Genomic DNA, 27,545 nt, shown 5'->3' on the forward strand with positions numbered 1-27,545 from the left:
CACCCCTGGGTGTGCCCAAATCTGCTCCCCTGACTCCCCCACTGTGCCTCCTTCCAGTGATCAGCGTGAACCACCCCCTGGACTACGAGCAGGTGGCCAACGGGGTCATCTACCTGACAGTGATGGCCAAGGACGCCGGCAACCCGCCGCTCAACAGCACCGTCCCTGTCACCATCGAGGTGTTTGTGAGTACAGCGCCTGGCATTCCTCTTGTGCTTTCCCTGCAGTTGCTCCACAGCAGCGCTATTAACTCATCAATAGCCCAACAAGGCTGTCCCACCCCATGGATGTGTGTGAGTGGATTGCTATTACATGTGTCTCGTGTATGTGTCGTACACGTCTGGTGCCACAGCTAACCACGGGGTGAAGAGCAGAGCAGGACCAGTGTGGAAATCCCTCTGGAGGAGGGGTTTCTGCTGGGAGAGGAAAAGCATCACAGCGTTCCTCAGGAAGATGGGATCGGCGTGTCACAACGAGGCACGTTGTGGTTTGAGGATGTCTGCAGGGAGGTGTCAGTGACGGAGACAGTTTGGCTGATAACGTGTCAGTCTCACAGCTGTGGGATCTCTGCCAGGCTGGTGGCAGCGTCAGTCTGAGAAGGTGAAGGAGATAAAGCCAACGATGCTGTAAGATGGGAATGAAGTCCCATGAGCATGTCTCTCCTTCAGATCCCTCACTGTGCTCGAGAGAGGGGGAACAAGGCAGTGCCCAGGGAGTTAGTGGTGGTTAAATGCATCCTTCCCACACTCTGCTTTTGGCAGCATAAACACCTCTTGTTCAAGACCACACTTCAGTGGGTCATCTCCCCGGGCTGGGTCTGTATGCTGGCAGGGGTTAAGTAGCTGTCACTTTTCCCGCTCTCAACCAAAGGGAATTTCTCTCAGCTGGAAAAAGAAAAGAAATAAAACCCAAAAACTAGGAAGAAAATGAGGGGGAAGTGTTTTGTGACAGCGCTTGAGGAACAAGAGCTGTGAGAAGGCAGAACCAGAGCGAGTGTGGAGGGAGGTAATTTTTTTTTTCATCCTTTGGTTGTTGGTTTTTAATAAAGAAATCAAACTCTCCTTGTAGATTTCCCATTAGGGGACAATACGCTTTTGTAGAGGGAGCCGCCGAGTCAGAACTAATAGTGCGCGCTGCGCCAGGATCCCAGGAAATAGCACTGCTAATAAGGTTCTGCCTCACTCCCTGCCACTGACGCCCTGCTCAGAGCCAGGGGCCAGCAGCTCACGGCCTGCCTGTGCCTGGAGGAGAGGGGCTGTGGCTCAGCAGGTCTGCCCCTCTCAGCATCCTTGGGGTGATAGAACAAGGGGGATCAGCTTCAAAGTGGAGTGGGGGGGATTAGGTTGGATATTGGGAAGAAATTGTTCCCTGTGAGGGTAGGGAGGCCCTGGCCTCCTTCCTGGGTGCCCAGAGAAGCTGTGGCTGCCCCTGGATCCCTGGAAATGTCCAAGGCCAGGTTGGATGGGGGTTGGAGCAGCCTGGGACAGTGGAAGGGGTCCCTTGCCCATGGCAGGGGGTGGGAACTGTCTGAGCTTCGATGTCCCTTCCAAGACTGTCCGTTCTAAGATTCTATGATACAATGGCTGTCTGAGGGTGAAGGTGTAGGGAGGAAGGCTGGGGGTCAGGAGAAGATGGAAGCTGGTTTTAGCTGGTTAGGTGGATAAGTTCCCACTTCCGTGGGAGTGGAAGAGTGACAGGTTCTGTCTGGTGCCGCTGCAGGGGCCTTGGGGAGCTTTGGAGCTCCTGTGGCTGAAGAGGGAAATGTCCTCCTTGAGTAGACAGCAGGTGCAGGCCAGCTCTGGCCAGATGGAGAGCCAGGCAGAAGCAAACCCTGCCTCCTTGGGACCAGGTTTGCCAGGCCGTGGCCTTGCTGAGCGTGGCCTGATCATCTCAGGAATGTTAATGACACGGCACAGCATCTGCTCTGGCTCATGTCCACCCAGCTGGAGCCCCAGCTCAGCCCCATCCAGCTGCATGTGGATGCACACTCAGCCTCTCCATTGCCTTTTACCTGCCCAGGCCTCCTGGGTCTGCCCTGGATGAGTCCCACCAATCCCTGGGAGGAGGAGGGATGGTGAGGACATCACTGGGACAGGCAACAAGTTCCTCATTACCCTCAGAGGAGGCACTGGGAAAGCTGAGTGACTCAAAGGCTGATTAAAGACCACCTGCTTACAGAAACTGAAGCAGGGGCTGGCAATTTAATTGCAGCATGATGGGCATCATTGGCACATGAAATTGCTTCGAATCTCAGGTTCAGTGGCAGCAGGAGCAGCTGAGCCTGCAGGTCCATCAGTGGTCTCTGGGTAGGAAATGTCTCCAGAGCAGCCCCAGGGAAATGGAGAGGTCCATAACGGTGTTTTAATGTCCTGGCAGCTCTGTCCTTCCCTCCATAGGCAGTTGGGTTTCGTTCATTTAAGGCAGATTCTTAACAATGTTTAAACAGCATTTAAAGCCCCCTGGGGGAGCTTTAAACCAGTCCAAAATCTGTTTTGAGGGATGTTGCAAGCAACTGCTCCTGCCTGGTTTCTCCAGGGTGGCCATAGTCACTGGCAAAGACAGGCTTGGAGGGAGCACATCGGGAGGCAAACCAGCTTCCCCCCCAAAAAATGCTATGGCTGGCCTCAGTGCAAACACCCACAACATTCCTACTCGGGATGGAAGGTATCCAAAGCTCAGCAGCTCCCTTGGCCACTCCAGTTTGCCTCATGACCTTGTGGCCTGGATGACCTGGAACACTAAGCCACCCCTGTCCTGCTCAGGGAGGGAGGATCAGGTCTGTGCACAACACTGTGGTGCTTCGTGTGGTGTCTGAGGCTTCCCAGGCTTGTGGCAGAGTCAGGAGCAGCTAAGAAGATGCTCCTCTGCCAGTGGTGCTGGTTCCTCAGCTCTGTGCTGGGTGATGAGGTGATGAGGTAGTACCATCCCCACTGCAGGGCTCAGCAGAGCCACTGGCAATCATCTCACCTCAGCCTCAGCTGCCTCCAGAGTGAAACCCTGTGCTCAGCCCCCCAGTGCCTCCCTCCAGGGCCACCTTCCCCCCGCTGGCATCATAAACTGGTCCCTCCCTGAGACCCAGGAGCATCCCCATACCAGAATTTTGCAGGTACTTGTCCATTTAGCCTTTTTCTCAACCAGCCTCTCGCCCTTCTCTTCACTTCAGGATGAAAATGACAATCCCCCCACGTTCAGCAAGCCCTCCTACGTGATAACCGTCATGGAGGACATCATGGCAGGTACATCAGGGGCACACCCTGCTCCTTCTCTGGGCTCCCAGGAGGGCCCTGGGTATTTTACAGCCAGAATGGGGTGGGTGATCCCTTTTGGGGAGGTAAAGCCTGGTAAAGTCTCACAGCTGTGGGGCCTGGGGGTTTGGCCACTTTGTGCATGGGCAGGAGAAGGGACCCCTTGGCTGGGAGCAGTGTGGGGGCACAGGGCAGTTCTGGCTCATCCCAGTCCTCATTTCTGCCTCCCCCAAGGAGCCACAGTGCTGTTTCTCAATGCCACGGACATGGACCGGTCCAGGGAGTATGGGCAGGAGTCAATCATCTACTCCCTGGAAGGCTCCTCACATTTTCGGATCAACGCTCGCTCAGGTGAGCCTCTGGACGTGCTCTGCCCTTTTCCTTTCAGTCCCCTCTTTCACCCCCACCCTTCCCTCCTCTCTCCCAGTCAGCCTGATTAGGACTTCCCCAGTTAAAGGGATTCACCAGATTTCAGACACCACCCCTTCCTCAGTCACCCTGAGAGCTTCAGCAGAGGCATCCATGGAAACTCAGCTCCTCAGCCTAAGGAAAGGCTTGACTGTGAGGGTTCCTGTTAGTTAAGGAGCTGCCAAGGCCCATCCATTTTGATAAAAAAAAAGGGCCCGTTTGTGCACTATCCTGACCTTGATTTTAAGTGTTCCTTTTTTAACCTTGTCATTTCCTGTGGCTGCAGGAGAAATCACAACAACGTCTTTGCTGGACCGAGAGGCCAAATCTGAGTACATCCTCATTGTCCGGGCAGTGGATGGAGGCGTGGGGCACCATCAGAAGACAGGCATTGCTATGGTGAGTGTGGGAAGAATTCCCATCTCCTTGTGCCAGTGGTGCCCACCTGGGGCCGGGACTGTGGAGAGCTGCAGTGTTTCATTTTCGTGTGAAGAGCACGCGATAGTTCCTGTTGCTGCTCCCAAAATGACTGTCCAGGCAGTGTAGACCTTGAAGTCAGCTTGATTTCCCGGAAAACCGCTTCACACAGGAGCCACTTGACTTTCCAGAGCCTGTGGATGTGGTAATGAGTCCCATTTCCCCTGCGGAATGCTCCCTTTGTTTGGCTCCCTTTGTTCCTCTTGAGAAGGGGCTTGCTTGGAAGAGCCTGCCAGTAATATGTGATTATTCCTTAGTCTATTCACGTGGTGCGTGGGTCAAGGGTTTGCAGCCAGCGTGGCATGCCTGAGCTCCTGGGAAGGTGTTGGTGGAGCTGCAGGTTGAAGCCTTGTGCTTTGCCTTGCCCTTTTCAGGCCTCAGGGAACCCCACTGTTAGCAAAGCCAACAGGAAATATCAGGAGATCAAAAGCCAAGGATCCACCCTTGATGGACTTGATGATCTTAAAGGTCTTTTCCAACCCTAACTATTCCATGATTCTCTCTCTCACTGCTCATGGCATCATATTTCTTTGGACATTTCATTCGTTTGGGTGCTCCTGCTCCTGGGATGCTGGGCTGGGTTGCAGGAGAGGTGTCCCACACAACACAGGACAATGCAGAAAAATTCCTGGTAGTGCTGAGGAACAGCCCTAAAATAATTGTCCCTCCTGCTGAGGGCCATCAGGAGGTCAGTGGACTCCTATGGAATCTCCCAGAGACATGGGATGGCCTTGGCCGGGCATCAGCATGGCCTGTGGAATGCTGATCTCCTTTGGGGCTCCAGGTGGGATTGTGTTCTCCTCATGTCCTTGTTAAAAGGCAAAGCAAGCGGGGAAAGGATGCCTCCTGATCCCTGAAAAGTTAAAGAATATTAAAACTCAGTGAGACTAGGGCAGATGAGTACGTTTGCCTGCTGGGGTGTACCCCAAAAATAATAATTTTTGATGGGGAATAAAGGTCCATTCAGGGGCCTTGCAAAGTCCCCAGGTGATGTACAGCACACGAGCTGCTCGGAGTAGGGCTGGGTCAGCAACCTTCCCCAGGGACCACCGTGGTGCCTTGGCTTGTCCCCGGAGCCCGTGGTGTCCAGACTGGCCTCTTCTGCCACGGGGTGGCACCAGCAGCTCAGCCTGGTGTGACAGTGGGACACAGTGCCCCAGGAGCAGGGGAGATCCCAGGAAAAGCTCCACTAGGACCTGCTGGGGGATGGCAGCTGCCAGGGGCTCCCCGGGAGCTGCAGCCCTTTCCCTCAGACACCTGTAGAGCCCCATAGGCTGGGGAGAAACGGGAGCTGTGGGGAGGTGAGAGCCTCCCAGGCAGCAGGATGCATCCCACGGGCTCACTGCTGTCACTGGGATGCCATTTGTCACACGGAAAATGACAGGTAACACTTCAGGGGACCAGCCTTAGCCCTGCTCTTGTCTTCACACCTCCCACCCCCTGTTTACCATACTCTCTCCTGATTTCTCATTTATCCTTGGTTTTTTTTTTTTTTTCTGGTGCTTTTTACCAGTCACTCGGATTTTTCCTTCCTTTCCTGCCACATTCCCACCACATCCTCTCTCCCTCTGATTTTCATCCCCCTTCCAGTGAAGGAGCTGCTTGAAGACACACCTTGTGCCCTGTGGTTGTTCCTAACTGTGGTAAATACACAGGAACAAAACCCAGTTCAGCTATGCCAAGGAGACTTGGCTATGAAGCTGCAGGGTGTTGGTTCTTTGCAGGTTTTCCCTCCAGGGGGCAAACACAGAATCACAAAACCATAGAATAATTCAGGTTGGAAAAGGTCTCTAAGAGGATCAGGTCCAGCCATTCCCTCAGCACTGCCAAGGCCAGCACTAACCCATGTCCCCAAGTGCCACAACCACACATCTTCTAAATCCCCTGAGGGATGGTGACTCTGCCACTGCCTGAAACAAGCGTTGGGGACATTCCACGCCTCAGGAACCTGCCCTCCTGCAGCAGCTTTGCCTCCTTGGTCTCCCACAGGTGAACATCACGCTGCTGGACATCAATGACAACTATCCCACCTGGAAGGATGAGCCATACTTCATTAACCTGGTGGAAATGACCCCCCCCAACTCAGACGTCACCACGGTACGTGTGAGGCAAGGTGATGGTTGTACTGAAGGGCTGGCTGGAGCGGGGATGTCACAGGTGTCACCTCCTGTGTGTCACCTGTGTCACCTTCAGTCCAGCACCATCTTGCAGTATTCCATTTGAACACTTGCTCCTCAGCCCCTCCCCTGCTGCTGACCATCCCCTGTGTTTCTTCTCCCTGCTGGGATATTTTTTCCCCTCTCCAAATCATGTGGATTTTGGCCAAATCCTCCTTTTCTTAGCCTCGCCTGCGACCTCCTTCAAGGACCTCTCTGAAAGACTTTGATTTACAGCCTTTCAAGTCCCTCTGGCGAAATAAAAGAGAAGGAGAGGGGGAGGCTTCTATTCCATCACGCCGAGAGAAAAATGACGGGAACAAAATGGAAAATAAATGAGGGAAAAGTGAAGAGAATCCACAAAATCATATAAGGAGGAAGGCTGCAAAAAAAAATGGGGAAGAAGGGTCTGGCAGTGCTGCCCGAGCCAGAGCACAGTGGTTTCCTCTCCTTCAGCCCTGCTGCTCAGCGCCAGCTTGAAGTCATCTTGCCTTTGACAACCCAATTAGTTGCTGGGAAAATAATTATTTTGTCACCGATCCGATGTAAATTCAGCTGTGGGACAAGCAGCAGGAGCTGGGGAAGTTATGAGGGCAATGAAATCAGGGTGTTTTTTAATGTAAATGTGCCCTGTAATTAAAAACGTCACAGGGAGAACAATAAAGCACAAAATATCTGGCATGGAGGAGAACTCCTCCAAGGAATTATTCCCAGCATTCCTGATGTGGCAGCACGAGTTCCTCAGCATGCCTCTTTGGCCCATTTACTTTATTTTTCCAAAGGATCCTTGTTTTTTAGCTGGTTTTATTCAAAAGGAGGAAAACCCAGTTTGATTGCCGTGCATTTGTGTCTTGTCACGTCATTACCTCCTGTGCTCAGTTTTGGAGAGATTTAACACCACAGCAGGGGTCTCGAGGGTGCAAAATCCCTGCAAATGTCATGAAAATACAGAGCTGGATGGAGGAATAACTTCTTGCTGCTGCAGGTGCAGGGAGGCCAAGCTCAACACACGCAAACCTCCGCAGGGACTGCCCACGGGAGTTGATTCCCAGCCCTCTCCTGTAATCTTGCGCTGTTCCCCCACGGCAGGTGGTGGCCGTTGACCCAGACCTGGGGGAGAACGGCACGGTGGTGTACAGCATCCGGCCCCCCAACAAGTTCTACAGCATCAACAGCACCACGGGCAAGATCCGCACCTCGGGCGTGCTGCTGGACCGGGAGAACCCCAACGCCCAGGAGGCGCAGCTCATGCGCAGGATCGTGGTGTCCGTCACCGACTGTAAGCTTCCATCCCACACCGGTTGTTCTCGCTGATGAGCTGAACCCTCCCCAGCCTGATTTTGCCTTTATGACAAAGTCTCTTCTATTTTCTTGTCTCCTGTTTCGAGCAGGAGTGTTTCTGAGGTTAAAAAATGGGAGTAGCTTTAAACCTGCTGCTAAAGCAAACTAGAAACCCTTCAAAATGTGAGCGTAGTCATTCAAGTAGCAGCCCTGGGAATGAGCCTGGGAGGCAGGAACTCTCCCTCCCCTCAGCCTTGCTCCATTGGCATCCCAGAAAATCAATTGAGCAGGTGAGGGAAACAGAGCTGATGGGTTTTTCTCTGGAAATATTGCAGTAGGGAAACTTTTCTTAGGGAAAAAAAGGTAGATATACAAAGATACTTCTTTATTTTCAGGACAAAGGGGAACGGTTTTAAAACAAAAGAGGAGAGACTGAGATTAGATGTTGGGAGGAAATTCTTATTAAGAAGGTAGTGGAACATGTTGCCCAGAGAAGCTGTGACTATTCTAACCCTGGAAGTGTCCCAGGCCAGGTTGGACAGGGCTTGGAGCAACCTGGGATAGTGGAAGGTGTCCCTGCCAGTGGCAGAGGGTCAGAATTAGATTATCTGTAAGGTCCCTTCCAACCCAGACCATTCTAGGATTCTATCTAATTGTCTGTCTGTGGCAGGTCATCCATGACAAATCAGGACCATCACCCCATCCTGCACTGCTGTCTGCATAGGGGGTGGGGGCTCCTTTTTGGGGGAAAATTGTGGAAACATCTCAGGTGTTCACCTGGAGACCCCATTCCTGACCTCTGCAGGTGGGAGGCCACCCCTGAGAGCCACCAGCAGTGCCACAGTTTTTGTCAACCTGCTGGACCTGAACGACAATGACCCCACTTTCCAGAACCTGCCCTTTGTTGCTGAGATCGCCGAGGGCCTTCCCGTGGGCACCTCTGTCTTCCAGGTGAGCGTGTCCCACTGCTGCCATTCCTCACCTGGGAGCTGCTGCTGTCGCTGCCATGGCTTCTGTAAAGTGGGCTAGCAATGCATCCTCTCCCTCCTCTCCATCTCCTCCATCCTCTCCCTCCTCTCCATCTCCTCCTCTGTGCCATCCTCTAGCAGTGGGACAGGGGGATGCAGAAGGGGCTGTGCATCTTTACCCCATGGGCTCACTCCTGGTGGGGAGGCTCCTCCAAGGCCATTTCATCCCTGCATCCCAAAGGCACTCGGGATTTCTGCACCGTGACCTCCACAGCTGGGAGGTGACCGAGGTGCTCTCCCCGCCAGGTGGTGGCCGTGGACCTGGACGAGGGCCCCAACGGGCAGGTGTCGTACCGCATGCAGGTGGGCATGCCCCGCATGGACTTCCTCATCAACGGCACCAGCGGGCTGGTCACCTCCACGGCCGTGCTGGACAGGGAGAGGATCCCCCAGTACTTCCTCAGGGTGGTGGCCAGCGATGCTGGCGCACCCGCCAAGAGCTCCACCAGCACCCTCACTGTCAAAGGTGGGTGCGCCCAGACCCCGCGGACAAGGACACCTCCCTGGAGGAAGGGCAGTTTCTGTAGGAGGCACTCTGATGTCTGAAACACAGGGTCAGGCCTGGCTTTGTGTACAACAGGACATAGGGACGGCTCCTGACCCCACAGGCTCTGTGTCTGCTATCGACACACTGCAGAGATGGGGAAAACATGGTGTTTCTGGCAGGGGCCCCCAGTTGTCTATATTTTTTCTCCATTTCCCAATCCCCAGTGTTGCTTTTTCTTTTGCTTCAGCATGTGATTCCCATCAGCTGCATGCCTGGACAGCCCACGCAATCCCAGTTCAGAGATGGAGCCCTATTGCAGTGGCCTGTCTTTAATTTAATGCCCTGCTATTTGCTGGATTTGTGCAAGTCCACTGCTGGAAAAGGCAAAGTGATCTGGAAATAAACTGACCCTGGATTGTCCTCAGGCCTGAGCTTGGAAAACAAGTTCCTGTTCCTGTACCTTCAGAGCTCTCTGACATGCCCCAGGAAATACTGAGCTTATATTTAAGCCCTGTATTTTCCTTTGAATGGGGATGGAAACAGGCTTGGTGAAAATAGTAACTTGAATTTCAGCGATGCAATGTTTTTTGGGCTGTGAGGAGGGTGATCTGCTTGTATCAGAGGCAACCCAATGCAGCCTACAGCCACTCGGCAGGAACCCCCGCTGCACAAATGGCAGGGAGAGCCAGGCACAGCATTCCCTGGGAAGCTGAGAGCAGCAGGCAGGAGGGCAGGGAGCCCAGCAGGAACAGCCTGGCGTCTCAGGAGAGGCAGCCCTGGCAGCACACTCAGCTCTGCTCCCCCTTTTCAGTTCTGGACGTGAACGACGAGAGCCCCACCTTCTTCCCCGCCGTCTACAACGTGTCCCTGCCCGAGAACGTGGCCCGGGATTTCAAAGTGGTGCGGCTCAACTGCACGGATGCTGACATCGGGCTGAACGCTGAGCTCAGCTACTTCATCACAGGTGGGAGACCCACCCAGAACGGGGACTTCGGTCGCAGGAAGGCTCAGGCTGCCCCAGACCTCGGCCGGGGTGTTCTGCACTTCGGCGCTGCCTTTCCCAGCCCCTCCAAACCTTGTCCGGCATCGCCCTCTGCTGAACAGCCCCGCTTGGCTCCCGGCCCTGCTGGCCACTCTGCTGACCCCTGGCATCCCTAGAAAACCCTTAGGATGGGCAGAACGCACAGCTAGGGAGCAAGGGCTGGGGTGGCTTTCCTGAGTGTTTATGGTTGGAAGTCACAAATGGAATTTCGGAGCGTTTTCGTAGCCCCCTGGGCAGGTGGGGTTGGGTGGGCAGCAATGCCGCCCAGGCAGTGCCCGGCTTGCTCCGCAGCTGCAGCACCTGCAGCAGGAGGCTGGGGAATCCCCTGGCCATGGTTTGACTTGCAAACTGCACACTGAGCCCTCAGGAAGAGGGTAAAAACAGAAGTGTCACCAGAGTCATTTTTCCCACAATAGCAGCCCACTGCTTGATGTCACGGCCCCTCTGGCCTCTCTGCCAGTGAAACGGGGTGTGCTGTGCCACAGGTACTACGGCTCACGTGCAAAGTTACCCCAGGTTGCTTCCTGGGGTAAAGCATTCGGAAAATGGTTCAGTCTTTCCTACAGCCACTGGATTTTCCCTGTGCTGTGAGGTGGACGGGAGGTGCTCTGCCAGGGACAAGACACAAAACCGTCCTTGCACAGCCAGGCTGACCCTGTGCCCAGGCCACAGGGTCCAAGGAAATGGCCTCAGGTTGCACCAGGGAAGGTTCAGATTGGTTATTGGGAAAAGTTTCTTCACTGAAAGTGTAGCCAGGCATTGGAGCTGGCTGTCCTGGGAAGCAGTGGATGCTTCATCCTTGGAGGTGCTAAAGGTTGGGAGCAGCCTGGTCTAGTACGTGGCCCTGCCCATGGCAAGGTGTTGGGACAAGATGACCTTTAAGGTCCCTCCCAACCCAACCCAACCCATTCCAAGTTTCTATTCTACTCGTCCTTTGCTGCAGGTGGGAACCAGGATGGCAAATTCAGCGTCGGCTTCAGGGACGGGGTGGTCAGGACAGTCGTGAGTCTGGACAGGGAGACCGTGGCGTCCTACACGCTGATCCTGGAGGCCATCGGTAAGGACTCCCCAGGGATCCACGGGACCACTGCCACACAGCCACACCTGGTGGCCGTGTCGAGCTCCCTTGCAGGCGTGTCAGAGGGGCTGCAACCTCCAAGGCGCTCGGCAAACCAGAGCCTGTGCCTGCTGTTAACATTTCACGGCCCGTGTGAATTAATGTCCTGGTTCCGTCATGACTTTTGCAGAGGGTGTATTCTCCTCTCAGGTTTGCCCAGCCCCAGGACTCTCCCTTTCACCCAGGAAGGAAGGCACCCTGTTCCTGAGAGGCTCCACGCTGTCCAGGGCAGCCCTCTACCCAAAAATGCCAATGCCACAGCATCGCTCCCCTCGTGCCATGCCAGCCCTTGGCTCTGTGGCTGCTGATTAACCCTGAGCCACCTGGCACAGGCAGAGGGTCCGTGTGCCAAACTCAGCTTGGCTGTCATCCCCAGGGCTTTATAATGATGTGCCTGTTCACAGATGACTTGGGTGTCCCTTTTGAAAGGAGAAATAAGTGGCCTGGACAGAAATGTTTGGGGCACAGCATTGCAGGTGCCACAGGGGTGCTGCACTGCCTGGGCACACAGGGCTGGATCCCAAGGGGCAAAGGGTCTGTTGTGCCCCTCTGATGGGGATCACACTGCCTGTGTTTTCCCAGATCCCACAGGCTCCCAGCTGGGTGGGTTTAGTACTCCCTGCAAAACAGGCACATCGAAAAATCCAGCCCCAACCCGTGCTTCCCAGTGTCTCATTCTTCCTGGCAAATCCAAGAGCTGTGCTGCCATGTCCTTGTCTACTGAGCATCAACCCATCCTGGTGCTCTGACTGTGAGCTGAGCTGCGGCTATGAAAACTCATCAGGCTGTCTTCATCTCCCAAATCCCTGGCCTCCACCTTCACTTGGTGTATGGAATTGCAAATCCTCTCTAATGATCGGTTGCATTTCTAGCCTCACTGGGTTCCATGGCAGAGCTTGGGGGTAGTTTTGCTTTTCCTTTTTCTTTCAAAATAGGAAGGAAGAAAAAAAACCCCAAAAACCTCATGGTTCAGTGTGGGATTTGAAAGCTGCAAAAAGATGAAATGTTTTGGTTTAGAAACCTTGACCCTGTTATTTCAGCAGCCATGGGCTGAGCACCACCTGTGCAAAGAGGAGGTGAGTGAACCTCCCTTGCCCACGTTTCTCTCCCTACAGACAATGGCCCCACCGGGAACCGGCGCACCGGCACTGCCACCGTGTACGTGACTGTCCTGGACGTCAATGACAACAGACCCATCTTCCTGCAGAGCAGCTATGAAGTCAGCGTCCCCGAGGACATCCCGGCTGCCAGCAGCATAGTGCAGGCACGTGGCTCTCCCCTGGCACCCTGGGGTTGGAGGGGGAGGCCCCCACTAGCTGTGCCCTGGCCATGAGCTGCTGGAAGCCCAGGGCAGAGATTCTCTCTCCCTGTCGGTGGTCTCTTCCCTCGGGGCAGGACGAGATGTGTTCTTGTTCATCCACTCTTTGACAGGCCAGGCTGCCAGGGAGAAGGCAGCAAAGAACAAGAGAAAATTAAGAAACTCACCCCATTTCTGCAAGGGGTGAGAGGAGAATAGCCAAGCCCTGTGCTGGTGAGGCCCCTTTGGCTACATCCCTGCTTTCTCCCTCCTCCCAAACAGATCTCCATGGGGAGGGAGAAGAGTGCCTGCAAAGAGATGCTCGGAGAGGGGGGAAAACCCTTGGAGAGGGAGAAAAGCATTTGGACTTTGCTTTCATTTCTGTTCCTCTTTGAGGGAGCGGTGGGCAGAGCTGAATGGCTCAGTGAGCACCGAATGAATGCGGGCATTCACACAGGCTCCGGGGCCTTCCAGCATCCCTTCAAACCCAGGGCTCTTCTGGAGCAGGCACCAAAGGCTCTTTGCAGAGGGCCCTGGGAAGGCTCCTCCTGCCTTCAATACCTCTGCCGGCATAGGGAGAGGGGCAGCTTTGTCCCTGGCTGCGGTGGGCAGGATGAGTCACTGGCAGAGAAGAAAGGAGCCTTTTGCCTCCTGCAACAAAGGTTTGCTGGGAGCCGCTGAGGGGCAGCCAGTCCCCAAGGAATCCTGTGGTTCCTCATCACCTGTTGTGCCATGGCACGATGTAGCTGATGTCTCTGGGATCAGGCACGGCGTACCTGATGTCTCTGGGGTCAGCCATCCATCTGCAGTCCCAGGGTGGAGGTGTGTCCCTGCACAGGACTCTGGAAATTGAGCCGGCTTAGCAAACCGGAGGAATGGAGGGAACCCGAGTCTGACTGGTATCAAAGTGCCTTTTCTTAGAACCTGCTTCCCAAAAGAGGGGGATGCCCTTCAAAGTCCATGGCAAAAGAGAGGAACTATCTGGGGGAAGTTGATTTTCCACGGAACAACATGGAAGAGAAACAGAAATGAGCCATCATCCAGCTTTAGTTTAATTTACACCTTCAGTGTGAACCACGTGTACCGAAGGTCTCCCCCTTCAAATGCATCCCCACATCCCCAGGGCAGCAGGAGAGTTTCTGAGTGTTTCCCCATGCCTTTCTCCCGAAACCAGGCAGACCAGGACCAGAGAGCAGGAATGGGAATGCATTGACCACAGCAACCCACAGTTGGCTGCATGGAGGGGGTGACAGGGACCAGGCAGCACGTGGGGGCACGAGCCTCCCTCCACCTTCTCCAGGGCACAGCTCAGGGGGGAATCTCCACCAAGGACCGCTTTCCATGGAGCAGGTTTGCCCTGGACAGCCTCTCTTCAAGTAGCCAGGTTGCTCCCCCTCTCTTCCAGGCTGTTTGTTCAGATGGAGCACAGACTTGCACACATTTTCCAAAAGAAATGAAGCAGCAGGATGTTTTTGGGCTGCCCAGTGGTAGCTGTATGTGGGTGTAGTTTGGATGCCTTCACCTTCCCTGGCAGGAAGCAATAACCTGGAAAGCATTTGGGAACCTGACATGGCAAAATCTCCTGTCACCTCTCAGAGCCACAGCCTGGAAATGAGTTGCTCAAAGGGTTGCTCAGGATACCAAGAGATGCTTGAGAAGGGAGACAAAAGCTTGGGAAAGAGTAGCAGGGCAAGATCACATTTTGGTGGACTCCACGGTGTCCCAGTCCTGGCTGGTGGAGAAGCTTCTGGGACAGGCGAGGGGGGTGGGGGACAGCAGCTGGCTCCTCCTGAAGCTGCTGATGGAGCACCTGAGGGAGCCCAGACGCTTCCAGAGCCTCAGCTGGGGCTCGCTGGCATCCCCGGGGTGGTGGGGCAGGCACTCGTGGGGGCCGCAGAGGGACCGGCCCAGCGCCGCTGGCTTGCAGAGGGTGACAAAGGTGAGGAGGGTGGCCAGGACCAGGAAGATGCAGACGAGCCCGACGACGATGGGCAGCCAATCTGTCACCTCAGGGGGTGTGGCACTGGGTGGGACCAGAAGCCCAGGGAGAGATGGGATGGGAGAGGTCCCGTTGCCAGAGTCCTCTGTGCTCATCTTCCCTGCAGTGCGAGGTGATACAGAGAAGGGGTTACCAGGTGGAAGCTGGACAGACAGCCACCCTCTGGTTAAACTGCTGCATTCTTGTCATGCCCAAGATTCTCCCAGCCTCCCCCCACAGGGGGACAAGAGGTGTCCCTCTGCTTTGCCAGGAGGCGAAGCACAGAGGTGGGGTTTACACTTGCAAAGTATCACCCTGAACTGAAGTGCAAGCCCACCTGGCAAAGAAATCTACCGCTGTTTACGTGCGGTACCATGGCCCCTGGGAGGACACTTTTGGGGAGCACACACACATTGCATGAAGACTTTCTGGAAGAGATAAATATCCGTGTGCTACGGAAAGTTCAAAATCCTCCCCCCAAGCTGCTGAGGTTTGGTTCTCCTCTGTTCCCCAGAAATGCGGGTTGGTCTAATTGGCTGTCATTTGGGGGTTTGTGATTATTCTCCTGAAGAAACTGGACAGTTGGTTGAGCCTGTACCCTGATAAATCCCCATCAAGCTGTGGTATCATACTAGCACTGTCTTTATTCTTTTGCAGGGGTGAAGAGTAACACCCTCACCCCACTCATGCCAAAATTCCTCATGTCAGGCATTTTGCTGACCTGCTTTCAGGCTCAGACATGTCACAGGTGATGCAAACTAGCTTCCCTAATGGTTAGCAGTGATAGCTCTTACCTAACACCTGGTGGAGACCGTCCTCTGCTTTCCCCAGTGGGTCACATCCTCTTCCCAAGAGCTTTTGGCACCCACTTTTTTGCTTACATGCACCCCCCAGCCCCAGACAGGCTGTGCCAGAGGCTGGCATCTCTGGCAGGAGCGATGAGGAGATGAGGGCTGGGGAAATCCCGTTTGTGCCAACCCTCTGCAATGCCCTTGGTGCTCCAGCCTGTGTGCTGGAGGTAAAGCTTTATTATGCTGACCTTCCTATGGAGATGTGGGAGAGCTGTCTAACTGGCCTGTGGCTGGGCACTCTCCTGGTAAACTTGGATTTGGATTGAGCCAATTTAAAACTGAGATCTCAGGAGGGGGAAGGCAGGGCTGCAGGGGCTGCCAGGGTCTGCTCGTTCAGCCACCATCCCAAAGTCACACAGGTGTGTGTGGCAGCAGCCAAACGTTCACCATAAAACATCCAAAAGGTGGAGAGAAGACATCAGTGACATGGTTTTAATCGCTCAGGGTGTATCAGCCTGCTCAGAGCCTGGGGGTCTTTGGGGAGATGGTGCTGTTTCCATGGGTCAGAGCCAGGTCTGTGCCTGGAAAATGGGAAATGCAAAAACAAATGGGTCAGCACTTGAGGGGGTGAATCCCTGTGTGTACTGCAGGCAGTGCCAGGGACTGGGGCTCTTGTCACCCACTCCACAGTGATGTTCTACCTCTCTTCACCCCAAAAGTATTTCTTAATCCCTAACTAGCTCCTTCCCCTTGGCACTGGGAACAGAGCAGCAATCCCAAGGACCCCCTGCTCCATGGAGAGGCTCCTCTGTGCTGCCCAGGCACAAAAGCCAGCAGGTAGGGCTGCAGCATGTCCCATACCAGAGGCAGCCTGAATCAAGGTTTCCACGGCTACCTCCATGCTGGCATTGGCTGACTGCCTGTGCTCAGGGTGGTGACCTCCCATTGTTCCTTCAGAGCCAGCCAGGAGGCGTGGACAATTCCTTCAGGCTGCTTTTGCTCCCTTGCTCATGGCTGCAGAGTTTGTCTTTTAAGTTCACTTGACAGTGTTCCATAGAAACCCACCAGGAGGGATCACACCGATGTTTTCCCAGGCTTTTTCAGCCAGGCCCTGTTCTCCTCTTGCTTCCCATCCAGCCTCTCCTCACACCCAGCTCAGTGGGCAGAGCTCTCATTGCATTGCCCCTTCCCAGCATCACTGCCCCACCCAGGCTCCATATTCTTCACCCTGGTGGGGTAAAAGAGATTTTCCTGTCCTGGAAATCCTCCCCCGAGGTTCATCCCTGCCTGATCAGCTTCAAATATCACACATCCCCACAAGCACTCGGGCTCCAGCACTGGCCACAAGGCAGATGAGGGTCAGAGGGGAAAAAGAGAAACTGCAAAGGTAAAATGCCCCTGAGAATGGTGGAAATGAAGAAAAAAATAATGATTCTCGTACATGAGCAGCAAGAGAGGGTTATTCTGCCCAGCACCAGGCGCTGCTCCCTGGCCTGGCCCAGCTGCCTAGTTTGGCAGTTTTTCCGTATGCTCTCCCTCCCTTTCCTCAAACTCCTGCAAAGAAAAGGCTGTTTTCAGGCACTGCCTGTGACACAGCTCCCATGAAAGGCAGCTCTCATTCCCCTCCCCGGCTTGCTTAGCAACACTTTTCCTGGGGCTCCCCAACTTTTCCCAAAGTGCTCAATCTTTCCACCGCCTTGCAGGAGGAGGTGATGCTGGCAGTACCAGACACCACACCCGGATGGTTGGGTTCCCAGAGCAAAGGGCTGCGGGTGATGCTGCTCCCCATGGCCCTCACTGTTAAAGGGCACAGCTGCATCCACAGCACTTTTCCCCCCTCTCCCATCGGTGGGAGAGGCAGAGCAACGCGCCTGTGAAGGGAGGAGGGATGCCTGACCCCATGCCCACCCCAAACTTCGCATCCCCACCAGTTTTCAGCCCTTTTCCCCAGGCTGAGGGCGGCGGTTCTGCAGCCGGGGGTCTGTCTCACCCCTGGGGGTGGCCTAAGGGGCTGGCAGTGGCTTTGCCGCGGGGGTTTGGGCTCCCTACCTCTCAGCAGCCGGCCGAGCCCGGGCTCTGCCTCCCGCACTCCTCCCGCCTGGCCGCCTCTCCCACCGCACTCTGCCCGCTGCCAGCCCCCTCCTCCCTTTGCAGAGGGTGGGACAGAGGTGGCAGCCGGGCCGGGGACAGCCTGAGAGAGCAAAGCCGAGGGGCCCTGAGCCCCTTCCCGGGCTCTGCCAGCGCTGGAGGAGCTGTGTCCTGCTGGAGCCGTGTCCCTAGCTGGGGTCGAGCCCTTTGGGATGCGTCCCTGCGGGATTTGTCCCTGCAGGATGACTAAATGGCAGGGTAGTGGGCTGAGCCCCCTGTGGTGGGAGGGGTGGCACCTGCCCTCCACCAGCCTGCTCCTCCTTTTCCCAGGAAATCTACTTTTTTCCCGTTCTTTTATTGCTCCTCCTCATCCTTTTCTGACACTTTTCCAGTAGCTGGGAGGGGTTGAAAAGGGGCTGTGACAGGCTGGCTGTGTCTGCAGAGGGATAAAATAGGCTGAAGCTCAGCTCAGCTGCACAAGGTGCTTTCCACCTGCAGCAGACAGAGCTTTTCTCCCAGTGCTTGCCCTGCCATTGTTTTCCCGAGTTTGGGACAGTCTGTCAAAGTGCCACCTTTCCTTTGGGACCTCAGCAGGTCAAGCCAGCAGCAGCCAAGCTTTCCTCAGGCTCCAGGCTGGCAAGAGCACGCCTTGCTTTAATGCAAACTACTGACTTTTAATAAAAAAACAGATGCCTGGGCTGACCCATCTCACCTAGTTTATGTGCCAGAGCTTCAGGCTTGGGGTGAGCTAGGAAGAGGATGGCCTGGGGGGTGTTTGCAAGGTGCAGTTGGCTCATCCCGAAATGCACTCTTGTGCAAGAAATGGCACAAAAAGCTGCAAAGATTTGCCTCTCGTCCCTTTGTTTCTCCTCCTCTGGCTATGTGATAGCTTCTCCCTGTGCCATGCCAAGGCAGCTGGTCTGCCTGGGCACCGCCTGCCTGCTGCTGCGGGGCCCATCCATCCCACGGGAGAGGAGACAGCCCAGCTCTGCCTCAGGGAGCAGGTGAAGGAGCTGGTTTGGGAGGGAGAGCTACCCGCTGTGAAAGGAGGGCCTTGCTGGAACATGGGATAAGCCACAAGCAAGGTATAAACTGGTCTGGGACAGAGGGAAACAGCATGTGTGGGCACAGGGATGAGAAATCCAGGTAGAGGTCAGTATTATCCAAGCAGGGGGACTTGGTGGAAGGGAGCACGAGCAGTTCAAGGTGCCTCAAAACCACACTTCAGAGGAGCATCTCTGACTGCTGCGAGAGTTGTGTGGGGCTGGGGGTGAGAGCCCTCGCTGTTCCCCCTGCATGTGCATCCTTTGCAGCAGCCTAAATCTGGGTGCAAACCTTCCCAGGAAAAAGAAGCTGCTGGCTAGTATTGTAGCAAGATGAGGCAGAAGATGCCTTGCAGATGGAAGCAGGGAGAGAAGAAAGGCTCAGGGCATTCCCTGGATCCTCGCCCTGGCGCTTTGTGAGCAGCCACGCTGTGGTTGAGATTTGGGTGCTTTGCGGGGAGTGGGTTTTGCTGAGAGAAGATGCAGGGGCTCGGTGCCAGCTGGATTGGAAGCCCTGGCCCTGCTGGTCACCACCGGGTCCCACTTCCCAGCTGTCAGCTGCTGGCTGGGGCTTTAGGGAAAGCACTGCAGTCTTGTTTGGTGACACCAGAGGGGACCCGTGCCTCGGTTTTCCAGGGTAGAGGGCAGGCTCGGTCTGTGCTGGGACTGAGCAGTGCATCAGAGCTTGGGGGTGCTCCCACCTCTGCTCAGGGGCTCACAAGGACACTCTAGGCCGGTTGCATTCACATTTCCTCTGGCAGTTTTTCCCTGTGCTGCTGCTTGGGTGAGTCACCAGGATGCCACGGGCTGCGTGCCCGCCAGACACGGGAGCAGCTCCCTCTGCCCAGCTCCATCCCTGGCAGCATCACCACTGGGACAAGCATTGAAATACAGGGTAGGATTGATGGAGGCACCTCCTCCAGCACACAGATCCATGGGATTTGGTGTGGTGGTGTGGTCCTGAGGCTCAGCTCCCACCTCAATCCAGCAGCTCCTGAGCCCACTGTCCCTGCTGTCCAATGGTGAGGGGAGGGTAACTTACTCTGCTTTGTGTTTGGTAAGCTCCCCAGCTTAGGTGGAGGAGAAGGATGTCCAGCTTTGGCAGGGTAGGAGGACTAGTCCTAGTCTGGAATTCTCTGCCCTTCACCTCTGCTCCTCTGCTTTTCTCACAAAGGTGAAAGCCACCGATGCGGACGAAGGCATTAACGGGAGAGTGTGGTACAGGATTGTCAAGGGTAAGTCCAGGTGCCCCTTTGTGCATCAGGGAGTTTGTTCCAGGCCCTGCCCAGCCTTGGGAGGTTGAGCTTGCCATCCTTTTGCACTTTGGAGCCCACAGAAACATTTCTCCAAGATGTAAGCAAAATTCAGCATTAGGGCTCATTGCTTGGGAATGATTTATCATGGGTGGACAGCTAGATAGAAACCTAAAATCACAGAATGGTTTGGGTTGGAAGGAACCTTAAAATTCACCTCATTCCACTCCCCTGCCATGGGCAGGGACACTTTCCACTATCCCAGGTTGCTCCAAGCCCCTCCAACCTGGCCTTGGACACTTCCAGGGAGGGAGCAGCCACAGCTGCTCTGGGCAGCCTGTGCCAGAGCCTCCCCACCTTCACAGGGAAGAAATTCTTTCCAATATCTCATCTATCCCTGCCTTTTTTCAGTCTGAAGCCATTTGCCCTTGTCCTGTCACTCCAGACCCTTGTCCCAAGCCCCTCTCCAGCCCTCTAGGAGCCCCTTTAGGCACAGGAAGGGGCTCTGAGTGCCCCCAGAGCCTTCCCTCTTCTCTAGGCTGAACACTCCCAGCTCTCCCAGTCTGGATCCAGAGCAGAGTTGCTCCAGCCCTCAGAGCATCTTTGTGGCCTCCTCTGGACTCACTCCAACACATCCACATTTTTCTTATTTGATGAGATTCTGTAGCTCCTCCTGGGCTGACCCGGGGCCAGACACTGACGTAGCTGAGTCTGATGTAGCCAGAGGTGATGGGGCTGAGGTTTTGCTCCATAAGAGCTCCCCAGGGCGGGCTCGGTGTGTCGCTGGGATGGATGTCAAGGCAGCGGGTAGCACCCCTCTCCCTTTTTCTCCCCCCACCAGGAAATGAGCACAACCACTTCCGCATCAATCCCAGCACAGGGCTGGTGATGCGAGGAGTGCGGCACCTGGACAGGGAGCAGAACTCCTCCCACGTGCTGGAGGTGGAGGCCTACAACACGGAGCAGGGGCCCATGAGGAGCTCCGTGCGGGTAAGGGCCCCACAGCCACCGCGGGCCGCGCCCTCGCGCAAAATGTTTGGGGTGCTTGGTCCTTTCCACGCTTGCACTTGGACAGGAAATCAGAAAGTTCTGGCATGAAGATGCTGGTGGGAAGTCTCTGGGGGCTGCTCATGGGTAGAGAAGAGCCTGTTGGTGGGGGCGGTTGTTTAATTTTGATTTTTCCTGTGACGTTTTGTTGCTGTTGGGCTGCTGAGTGGTGCAGCAGTCACTCAGAAGGAGTCCTGCTCACTCGGTGAGATGTGGGAAGAAAAGCTGAGCCTCAGCCTGTTGAAAACCGTGTGTCCTGGCCAGGCACTGTTTAAATAATCCAGGACCCAGTGGTGACAGTCTTCAGCTGCGGCACACCAGCTTCCCACGGTTCCCACAAACCCACTGGGCAAACTGCACTGCAGTTGCATCTATTCTTAGACCCCGTGATGGAGTGGGCTCTGCTGAGTGTGAAGTGCCCCCAGCACCAGCAGCAAGCAGAAAACCAGGAGAAGGAAATGTGTTCCCTGGGGAAAGAGCACTGAACTTGAGCAAAATTTCCCACCGAGTCACCAGCGTTTCCATGTTGCGAGGTCTCCAAGGGTTTGATCAGGGGATCCCAGAGGATGGAGGAATTAAAGTACCCAGTGTACCCCCCCCAAAGCAGGGAAAGACTGACTCACTGCGACCCACAGGGCTTGTTTAAATCTGTGATGTTAAACTGTTTGTGCTTGCTCTCCACCATGTGGTGTTTGAAGAAGAGATTATCACAGGATCAGGGAAGGGGTTGAGTTGGAAGGGACCTTAAATCTGCCCCCGTTCCAACCCCCCTGCCACTGCCAGGGACACCTCCACTAGCCCGGGTTGCTCCAAGCCCTGTCCAGTCCGGCTTTGAACACGCTGAAGTGTTCCTCGTGTGAGCACCACGAAGCGTTTGTTTCCCAAGCTCTCCTGGCTCACACGTGGTTTCTCCGGGGCTTCCCAGGTGATCGTGTACGTGGAGGACGTCAACGACGAGGTGCCGGTGTTCACCCAGCGCCAGTACAACCGCCTGGGGCTGCGCGAGACGGCCGGAATAGGGACGTCGGTGGCAGTGGTCCGGGCCACCGACCGAGACACAGGTGGGAAGGGTGGGGTGAGGAACACCCGGTGTGGGGGAGAGCGGTGAGATTAGCCACCGTGCAGATCCTGGCGTGGCTGGGCGGAAATCCCACGGGATGGGCTCCACCGGGGCTAGGCGTCGCCAGTGCCTGCCTCTTCGGGGTGCTTGGTCCAGCCAGGACCACGGTTCCTGCTCCCTCCCCAGGGAATGGGGGTCTGGTGAGCTACAAAATCGTGTCAGGCGCAGAGGGGAAGTTTGAGATCGACGAGAGCACGGGCCTCATCACCACCATAGAGTACCTGGACTACGAGACCAAAACCAGCTACCTGATGAATGTCTCTGCCACGGACCAAGCGCCCCCCAACAACCAGGGCTTCTGCAGCGTGTACGTCAGCCTGCTGAACGAGCTGGACGAGGCCGTGCAGTTCTCCAACAGCAGCTACGAGGCCGTGATCATGGAGAACATCCCCCTTGGCTCCGAGGTGCTCCGTGTCCAGGCGCGTTCCATCGACAACCTCAACCAGATCACCTACAAGTTCGACCCCAACACCAACCCACAAGCGCTCTCACTCTTCAAAATCAATGGGGTCACGGTAAGCAGCCACAGCATGGTCCCTCCTGGCTTGTTTGGGCACTGTGAGCTTTGGTTTTGGTGGCCAATGCAGCTGTTGCTCGTGCTTGGCAGGGTGTGATCACGGTCAGAGGCCAGGTAGACCGGGAGAAAGGGGATTTCTACACCCTGACAGTGGTGGCTGATGACGGAGGACCGAAGATTGACTCCACAGTGGTGAGTAGGTTCTCCCAGCTTTCCCACCACCCGCTGTCTACCTCATATCTGCTCCCTGTCCCACCTCTGACATGGGACAGCCTGTCCTAGCTGAGCTTTCTGCTCCAGCTTCCAGGGTCTGGAAACCCTGATCTGGGGGAAAATCTGCTAAAACAGTTTTGAAGGAGGTAAATTTAGGGGCCTTGAAATACTCCACAGTGGTTTGTGTTTCAGAGGGTTGTATTTAGAAGTTTCACAGGCAGGGGGTGATTTGCATTTCTCTGCTGAGTGCAGGGCCAGCTCTCCATGCAGCTCCATGCTCTTTTCTGAACCTCTCCCAGGGTGAGGGGCAGATACGCCAACATTAGCTAGGAAAAAACAAAATGATGCACCAAAAGTGGAGCCACCAAATCACTGCAGAGGGATACCCATGACCTCTGGCACTGCTGTGGTAGGACGCAGGGTTAACCCACACTTCCTCACCCTCACTAACTCCTCATTGTTTGTGTTCTCTCTTTCTCCCTCTGCTTTCCTCCAACAGAAGGTAAGCGTGTCTGTCGTGCCGGGGACCAGAATCCCTCCCAAGGTCCACACTGAGCTGCAGGGAGGGATTGGGGTGGAGGTCTCCAGTGCTGTCCCACCAGCACCAGCCTCCCCGCCACCCCCAGGACGTGGGGCAGCCCCGGGAGCCACCCTGCTGCTGGCGAGCAGAATCCCTGATCCAGCACTTGGGACGGCAGCTGCTGGATCTGCCGCAGTGGCTGAGTGAGCTCTCCCTGCTCCTGGCTCTCTGTTTGGAACTCAGCAGCAACAATAACTGAATCACCCCAGGGCGCACAGCTTGCTCCCCAGCTTCCTCCCGGGATGTTGTCGCATTCAGCCTGGCCGCACCTGGGAGCTTGGGGCACCCATAAATAAATCCCCGGGAACAGAAAGGCTCTTCCTCTCTCATTTCTGTGTTGCCCTGCAGCACTTTGATTACAAACCCGATGAGAGCATTTCCTCTGCCTAATTATGGCCAGCATAGCCAGGTCCCCTTCGAGCATCTCATGCTCCTGTGCCTTTTTCCAGGAGGGAGCTCAGGACTCTTCCACACCCAGCTTGCCCTGGTGGAGTTAAACACACTTGGCTCTGCCTTCCTTGTACCCATTGAGCTTTAAAGCAAATCCTGCCCGACCCTGCTGATCATGGATGAAATCACTGCTAGGACAAAGTTTAGCAGGAAAGGGTCACCCTGCAGCAGCCTGAGCTGCTCTGTGCCTGGCCATTTGGAGGATAAAAACCAGAGGATGTTCCACAAAAAAAAATACACTGCTTGAGAGATGCAGCAGCCTTGTGCTGTTTTTCAGCCTCCAAGTGTCCTTCCTCCTTCTCCACCTCCTCCTCCTCCTCTTCCTCCCTTGCAGGCAGGGATATAAATTCAGCTCCTATGCTCCAGCAGCTGCATCATTCCCATGGGGGATGGATGTCACTGTTGGCCTCTCAGAGGGGTGTGGTGTGTTGGTGGTGTGCCAGGGTGGCTGTCGATGGTGGGTGGGCAGGGGTCTGGCTCCTGTCCATGCCCTGAGCCCCGTGCCCCCCTCACAGGTGACCATCACAGTCCTGGACGAGAACGACAACAGCCCCCAGTTTGACATCACCTCTGACTCGTCTGTCAGCGTGGCCGAGGACAGCGCCGTGGGCAAGAGGGTGGCCCTGGTCCTGGCCCGAGATCCAGATGCAGGCAGGAACGGCCAGGTAGGGAGGGAGACATTTGGACAATGCTCTCAGGTGCTTGGTGTGATTCCTGGGGTGTTCCCGTGCAGGGCCAGGAGTTGGACTCCTTGTTCCTTCTGGGTCCCTTCCAACTTCTGTGGGGCTGTGTGTAGTGTTTCACTGACACAGAAATCCCCCTGCCAGCATCCTCCCTCTGTATCCCTGTGAGAGCAAACTCTGGTCATTAATGCCACTGGTTGTGGGGGAGTTGTGCAGTAAGTACCAACAGTCCTCAGTCAAGGCATGCAGCAGGAGGGGAAAAACATCGTCCTTGGGCTGTCTGGGGCAAAGAGCTCTGTAGGACAAGTGTCAAAAAGAGCCCTGCAATCTGAAAACCAGCTGTGGCCTCTCCTGCCATGGGGGCCGGCAGCAAAGTCCTTGGCAGGCTGAGCAGGAAGCTCTCTGACATTTGTTATTTTCATTACCCTGCAGACGAGCATTAATGAGGTCCCATCACCCTTAATAACAGAAATTGCTGGCAGCCTGGGAGCTGCCAGGGGGGTTGGCTCTGTGTGCTTTGGGGTGGCTGCAATAAGCCAGCACACCTGTGGGTCCCACTACACTGCACCTTTTCAAAAGCTGAGACATCTTGGGGGGAGATGCTGGATTTATTTTTGTAGGGTCTCCTTTCTCTTCTTCCTCCTCAGCCTCACTCTGCCTGCCCTGGTTTTCTTTCCCTGTGATGTTTCCAGGTGACTTTCTCTCTGACATCAGGGAACATCGGCCGGGCTTTTGAGATCCGCACCACCAACCACACCTACGGCGAGGTGTTTGTGGCACGGCCGCTGGACCGGGAGCTGCTGGACCACTACACCTTACGGGTCAGCACCAAACCAGCCCCTCACCCCCTGGGCTTCTGGTGTGAGCACCGAGGCTGTTTGCTTGAAGCTGTGGGCTTCAGAGTAGCACCTTTTCCCTTGAAAATCCACCCCCATCTGCAGATCCAAGCATCAGATGGCGGCGTTCCTCCCCGGAGGAAGGAGCACATTCTACGAGTGAACATCCTGGATGTCAATGACAACCCCCCCGTCATCGAGAGCCCCTTCGGCTACAACGTGAGCGTGAGCGAGGTGAGCACCCAGCTCCTCTCCTCCCGCCTCCCAGGGTCAGGCCTGACCACCAGGCACATGGCAACAATGGAGTGTCCCTTGCAAACATCACCTTGGGTCATTTAAGCATTAGTACGAACCTCATCTTTGGTCATTTGATGATTGGCATCCCCTTGCAAACCTTGCCTTGGGTCATTTAAGGATTGGCAACCCCTTGCCACCATCACCTTGGACGATGTAAGGGTTGGTGACCCCTTGAAAGCCCTCGCCAGTGATGTACTCCTAGTTTTGGGCTAGGAAAAAGCTCTACAAGCAACTTAAGCTGCAGGGACCAGCCGGAAGGACAAGTGGCTACACACCCATGGAAATGCCCCCAAAGTGACACAAGATACAGTGTGGTGCAGAATAAGAATGGCTTTCAGGAAGCAGCTTAGCAAGGCCTAGATAATTAAGCAATAAAACACAATCAGGCATGAGAAAAGACAACTTATTTCCTGACAGTTTAATTCCTGGACTGAGGCAGGGGGGGATTCTCAATTTGGTGATGAAAAATGAAATATGAGTAATAGCCAGTGCCACTTAGCTGTGAGGAACTGCTGAGCGTGATTTATAGCTTAGCATTAAGGATATTGCCCTGTTAAGGTTTCTTATCTATTTAATACATGTTCAGAGGAGGTTGGAGAACAGAATTTCTGTTTTGATTTTCCCATAATGGGACTATCCAAAAATAATTAGCTGAGCTCTGGGTCCATTACACGGCCTTCACCTTTGCACACCCTGTGGGTTTTATGCTGTGCCAGACTAGATAAGACCTAATGTGCCTCTTTCTGCTGAGCTGCTGGGTGTTGGGGCAGCGAGTTTGGAGCCTCAAGCACGTGAGTGCCCTCTCTGTATTAGAATTACATCATGTCTTGGTTTAGAAAGACAGGTATCTGTCAGGGAAAACTGGAGTTTCCTTTGGAATGGAGAATGTAAAAACCCCCTCCCTCCAAATTATTACAATTTTGCAATTAGGAGCTTTCAGGCAAAAATATGGGAATAGGAATAACAGTTCTTTACTAGGAATATTAAAAATACAAATGCAGTAGTACAAAAAAAAACCAAAACAAGCAAACAAACAAAAGTCCTAGAAAACCCTGACAGAGTCAGAGATATGACCTGACACCCTGTTGTCAGGGTGTTGGAAGCAGTCCAAATAAATCCTCCTGGAGTGACAGATGTGGTTCTGTGAAGTAGAGATGATCCTGTAGAAAAAAGGGTCCAGTGCTGGCGAGATGGGTCCAGTCTTCCTCCAAGAATTCAGTAGAAAACCGGCTGAATTAGTGTTTGGGATTGCTGGTTTTATGCTGGTGGAAAGGCTTTGGCTGCTCCCCCTGGGTGGAGCATCTCCCAATGGGATGAGGTGATGTTATCAGTGATGGGAGAGCCTTCAATGGCCCATTCACAGGGGATGTCCCTGGGAGGAGGATGGGTGCAGGAAGAGATAAGGAGGCACTGCCTTATCTGGTGTTATCAGGTGTCCCATTAACAGAGGGCATCCGCCATCTTTCGCCCCTAGAGTTACAAGAGATAAAGAACAAATTCCTAACCGTTTTCAACAGATGAAAATAGAATGCACATTTTTGGTTACATTTTTCAACCCAAACACATCATTAATTAGGTGTTTTGTGTGTGATGAGGCTGGTGGGATTCACGTATCTCCGCTGCTTGCCCCGCAGAATGTCGGTGGTGGCACGGCGGTGGCCCAGGTACGCGCCACCGACCGGGACATCGGCCTCAACAGCGTCCTGTCCTACTACATCACCCGCGGGAACGAGGACATGACCTTCCGCATGGACCGTGTCACCGGCGAGATCGCCACCCGGCCCTCCCCGCCCGACCGCGAGCGCCAGAGCTTCTACAGCCTGCTGGTCACCGTGGAGGATGAGGGCACCCCCTCCCTGTCGGTGAGCCCCCCAAAAAGGGCCCTTTGGGGGCGGGGTGGGGCTGGGCAGCGCTGCGGGGGTGAGCAGGGCATTGAGTGTGGAAGGTGAAAGGGGAGGAAAGGCATAGGGTGTGACGTTTTAGTGACTCGGGGTCCAAACCTGCTGTGCTCAGAGTCTCCTTCGATGCCTGGTCCTGCAGGTCCCTCCCTCACAGTCGTTCAGCAGGCCTTATCTCCCTTCTCCAAATGCAAAAAGTATGAGCATCCCTAT

At 54.9% G+C, this 27,545-nt stretch overlaps 2 protein-coding genes across 2 annotated transcripts in view; one reads left to right on the forward strand and one right to left on the reverse strand.

Annotated features, from left to right (window-relative positions):
* The window catches only part of CDH23 (cadherin related 23), a 184,452-nt gene that overhangs the window by 124,378 nt on the left and 32,529 nt on the right, over positions 1 to 27,545 (forward strand). Inside the window, exons 17-37 of the mRNA XM_063406303.1 lie at positions 58 to 185; positions 3,164 to 3,236; positions 3,480 to 3,596; positions 3,940 to 4,052; positions 6,120 to 6,227; positions 7,376 to 7,565; positions 8,373 to 8,518; positions 8,842 to 9,061; positions 9,894 to 10,046; positions 11,068 to 11,181; positions 12,357 to 12,505; positions 19,613 to 19,673; positions 20,533 to 20,681; positions 21,664 to 21,799; positions 21,985 to 22,373; positions 22,466 to 22,567; positions 23,088 to 23,090; positions 24,134 to 24,283; positions 24,994 to 25,122; positions 25,243 to 25,371; positions 27,069 to 27,296. Of these exons, the coding sequence (XP_063262373.1) occupies positions 58 to 185; positions 3,164 to 3,236; positions 3,480 to 3,596; positions 3,940 to 4,052; positions 6,120 to 6,227; positions 7,376 to 7,565; positions 8,373 to 8,518; positions 8,842 to 9,061; positions 9,894 to 10,046; positions 11,068 to 11,181; positions 12,357 to 12,505; positions 19,613 to 19,673; positions 20,533 to 20,681; positions 21,664 to 21,799; positions 21,985 to 22,373; positions 22,466 to 22,567; positions 23,088 to 23,090; positions 24,134 to 24,283; positions 24,994 to 25,122; positions 25,243 to 25,371; positions 27,069 to 27,296 (2,987 nt within the window). The remainder of the gene's footprint in view (positions 1 to 57; positions 186 to 3,163; positions 3,237 to 3,479; positions 3,597 to 3,939; positions 4,053 to 6,119; positions 6,228 to 7,375; positions 7,566 to 8,372; positions 8,519 to 8,841; positions 9,062 to 9,893; positions 10,047 to 11,067; positions 11,182 to 12,356; positions 12,506 to 19,612; positions 19,674 to 20,532; positions 20,682 to 21,663; positions 21,800 to 21,984; positions 22,374 to 22,465; positions 22,568 to 23,087; positions 23,091 to 24,133; positions 24,284 to 24,993; positions 25,123 to 25,242; positions 25,372 to 27,068; positions 27,297 to 27,545) is intronic.
* Positions 14,234 to 14,632, reverse strand: C9H10orf105 (chromosome 9 C10orf105 homolog). Its single transcript, XM_063405997.1, has one exon. The coding sequence runs from the start codon at positions 14,630 to 14,632 to the stop codon at positions 14,234 to 14,236; it is 399 nt and encodes a 132-aa protein (XP_063262067.1).

This window comes from Prinia subflava, chromosome 9, assembly GCF_021018805.1.
Source record: "Prinia subflava isolate CZ2003 ecotype Zambia chromosome 9, Cam_Psub_1.2, whole genome shotgun sequence".
NCBI lineage: Eukaryota > Metazoa > Chordata > Aves > Passeriformes > Cisticolidae > Prinia > Prinia subflava.

What these genes read in the sequence shown, in the direction of transcription:
- C9H10orf105 (XM_063405997.1), bottom strand. Translation starts at nt 14,632, where the DNA reads ATGAGCACAGAGGACTCTGGCAACGGGACCTCTCCCATCCCATCTCTC.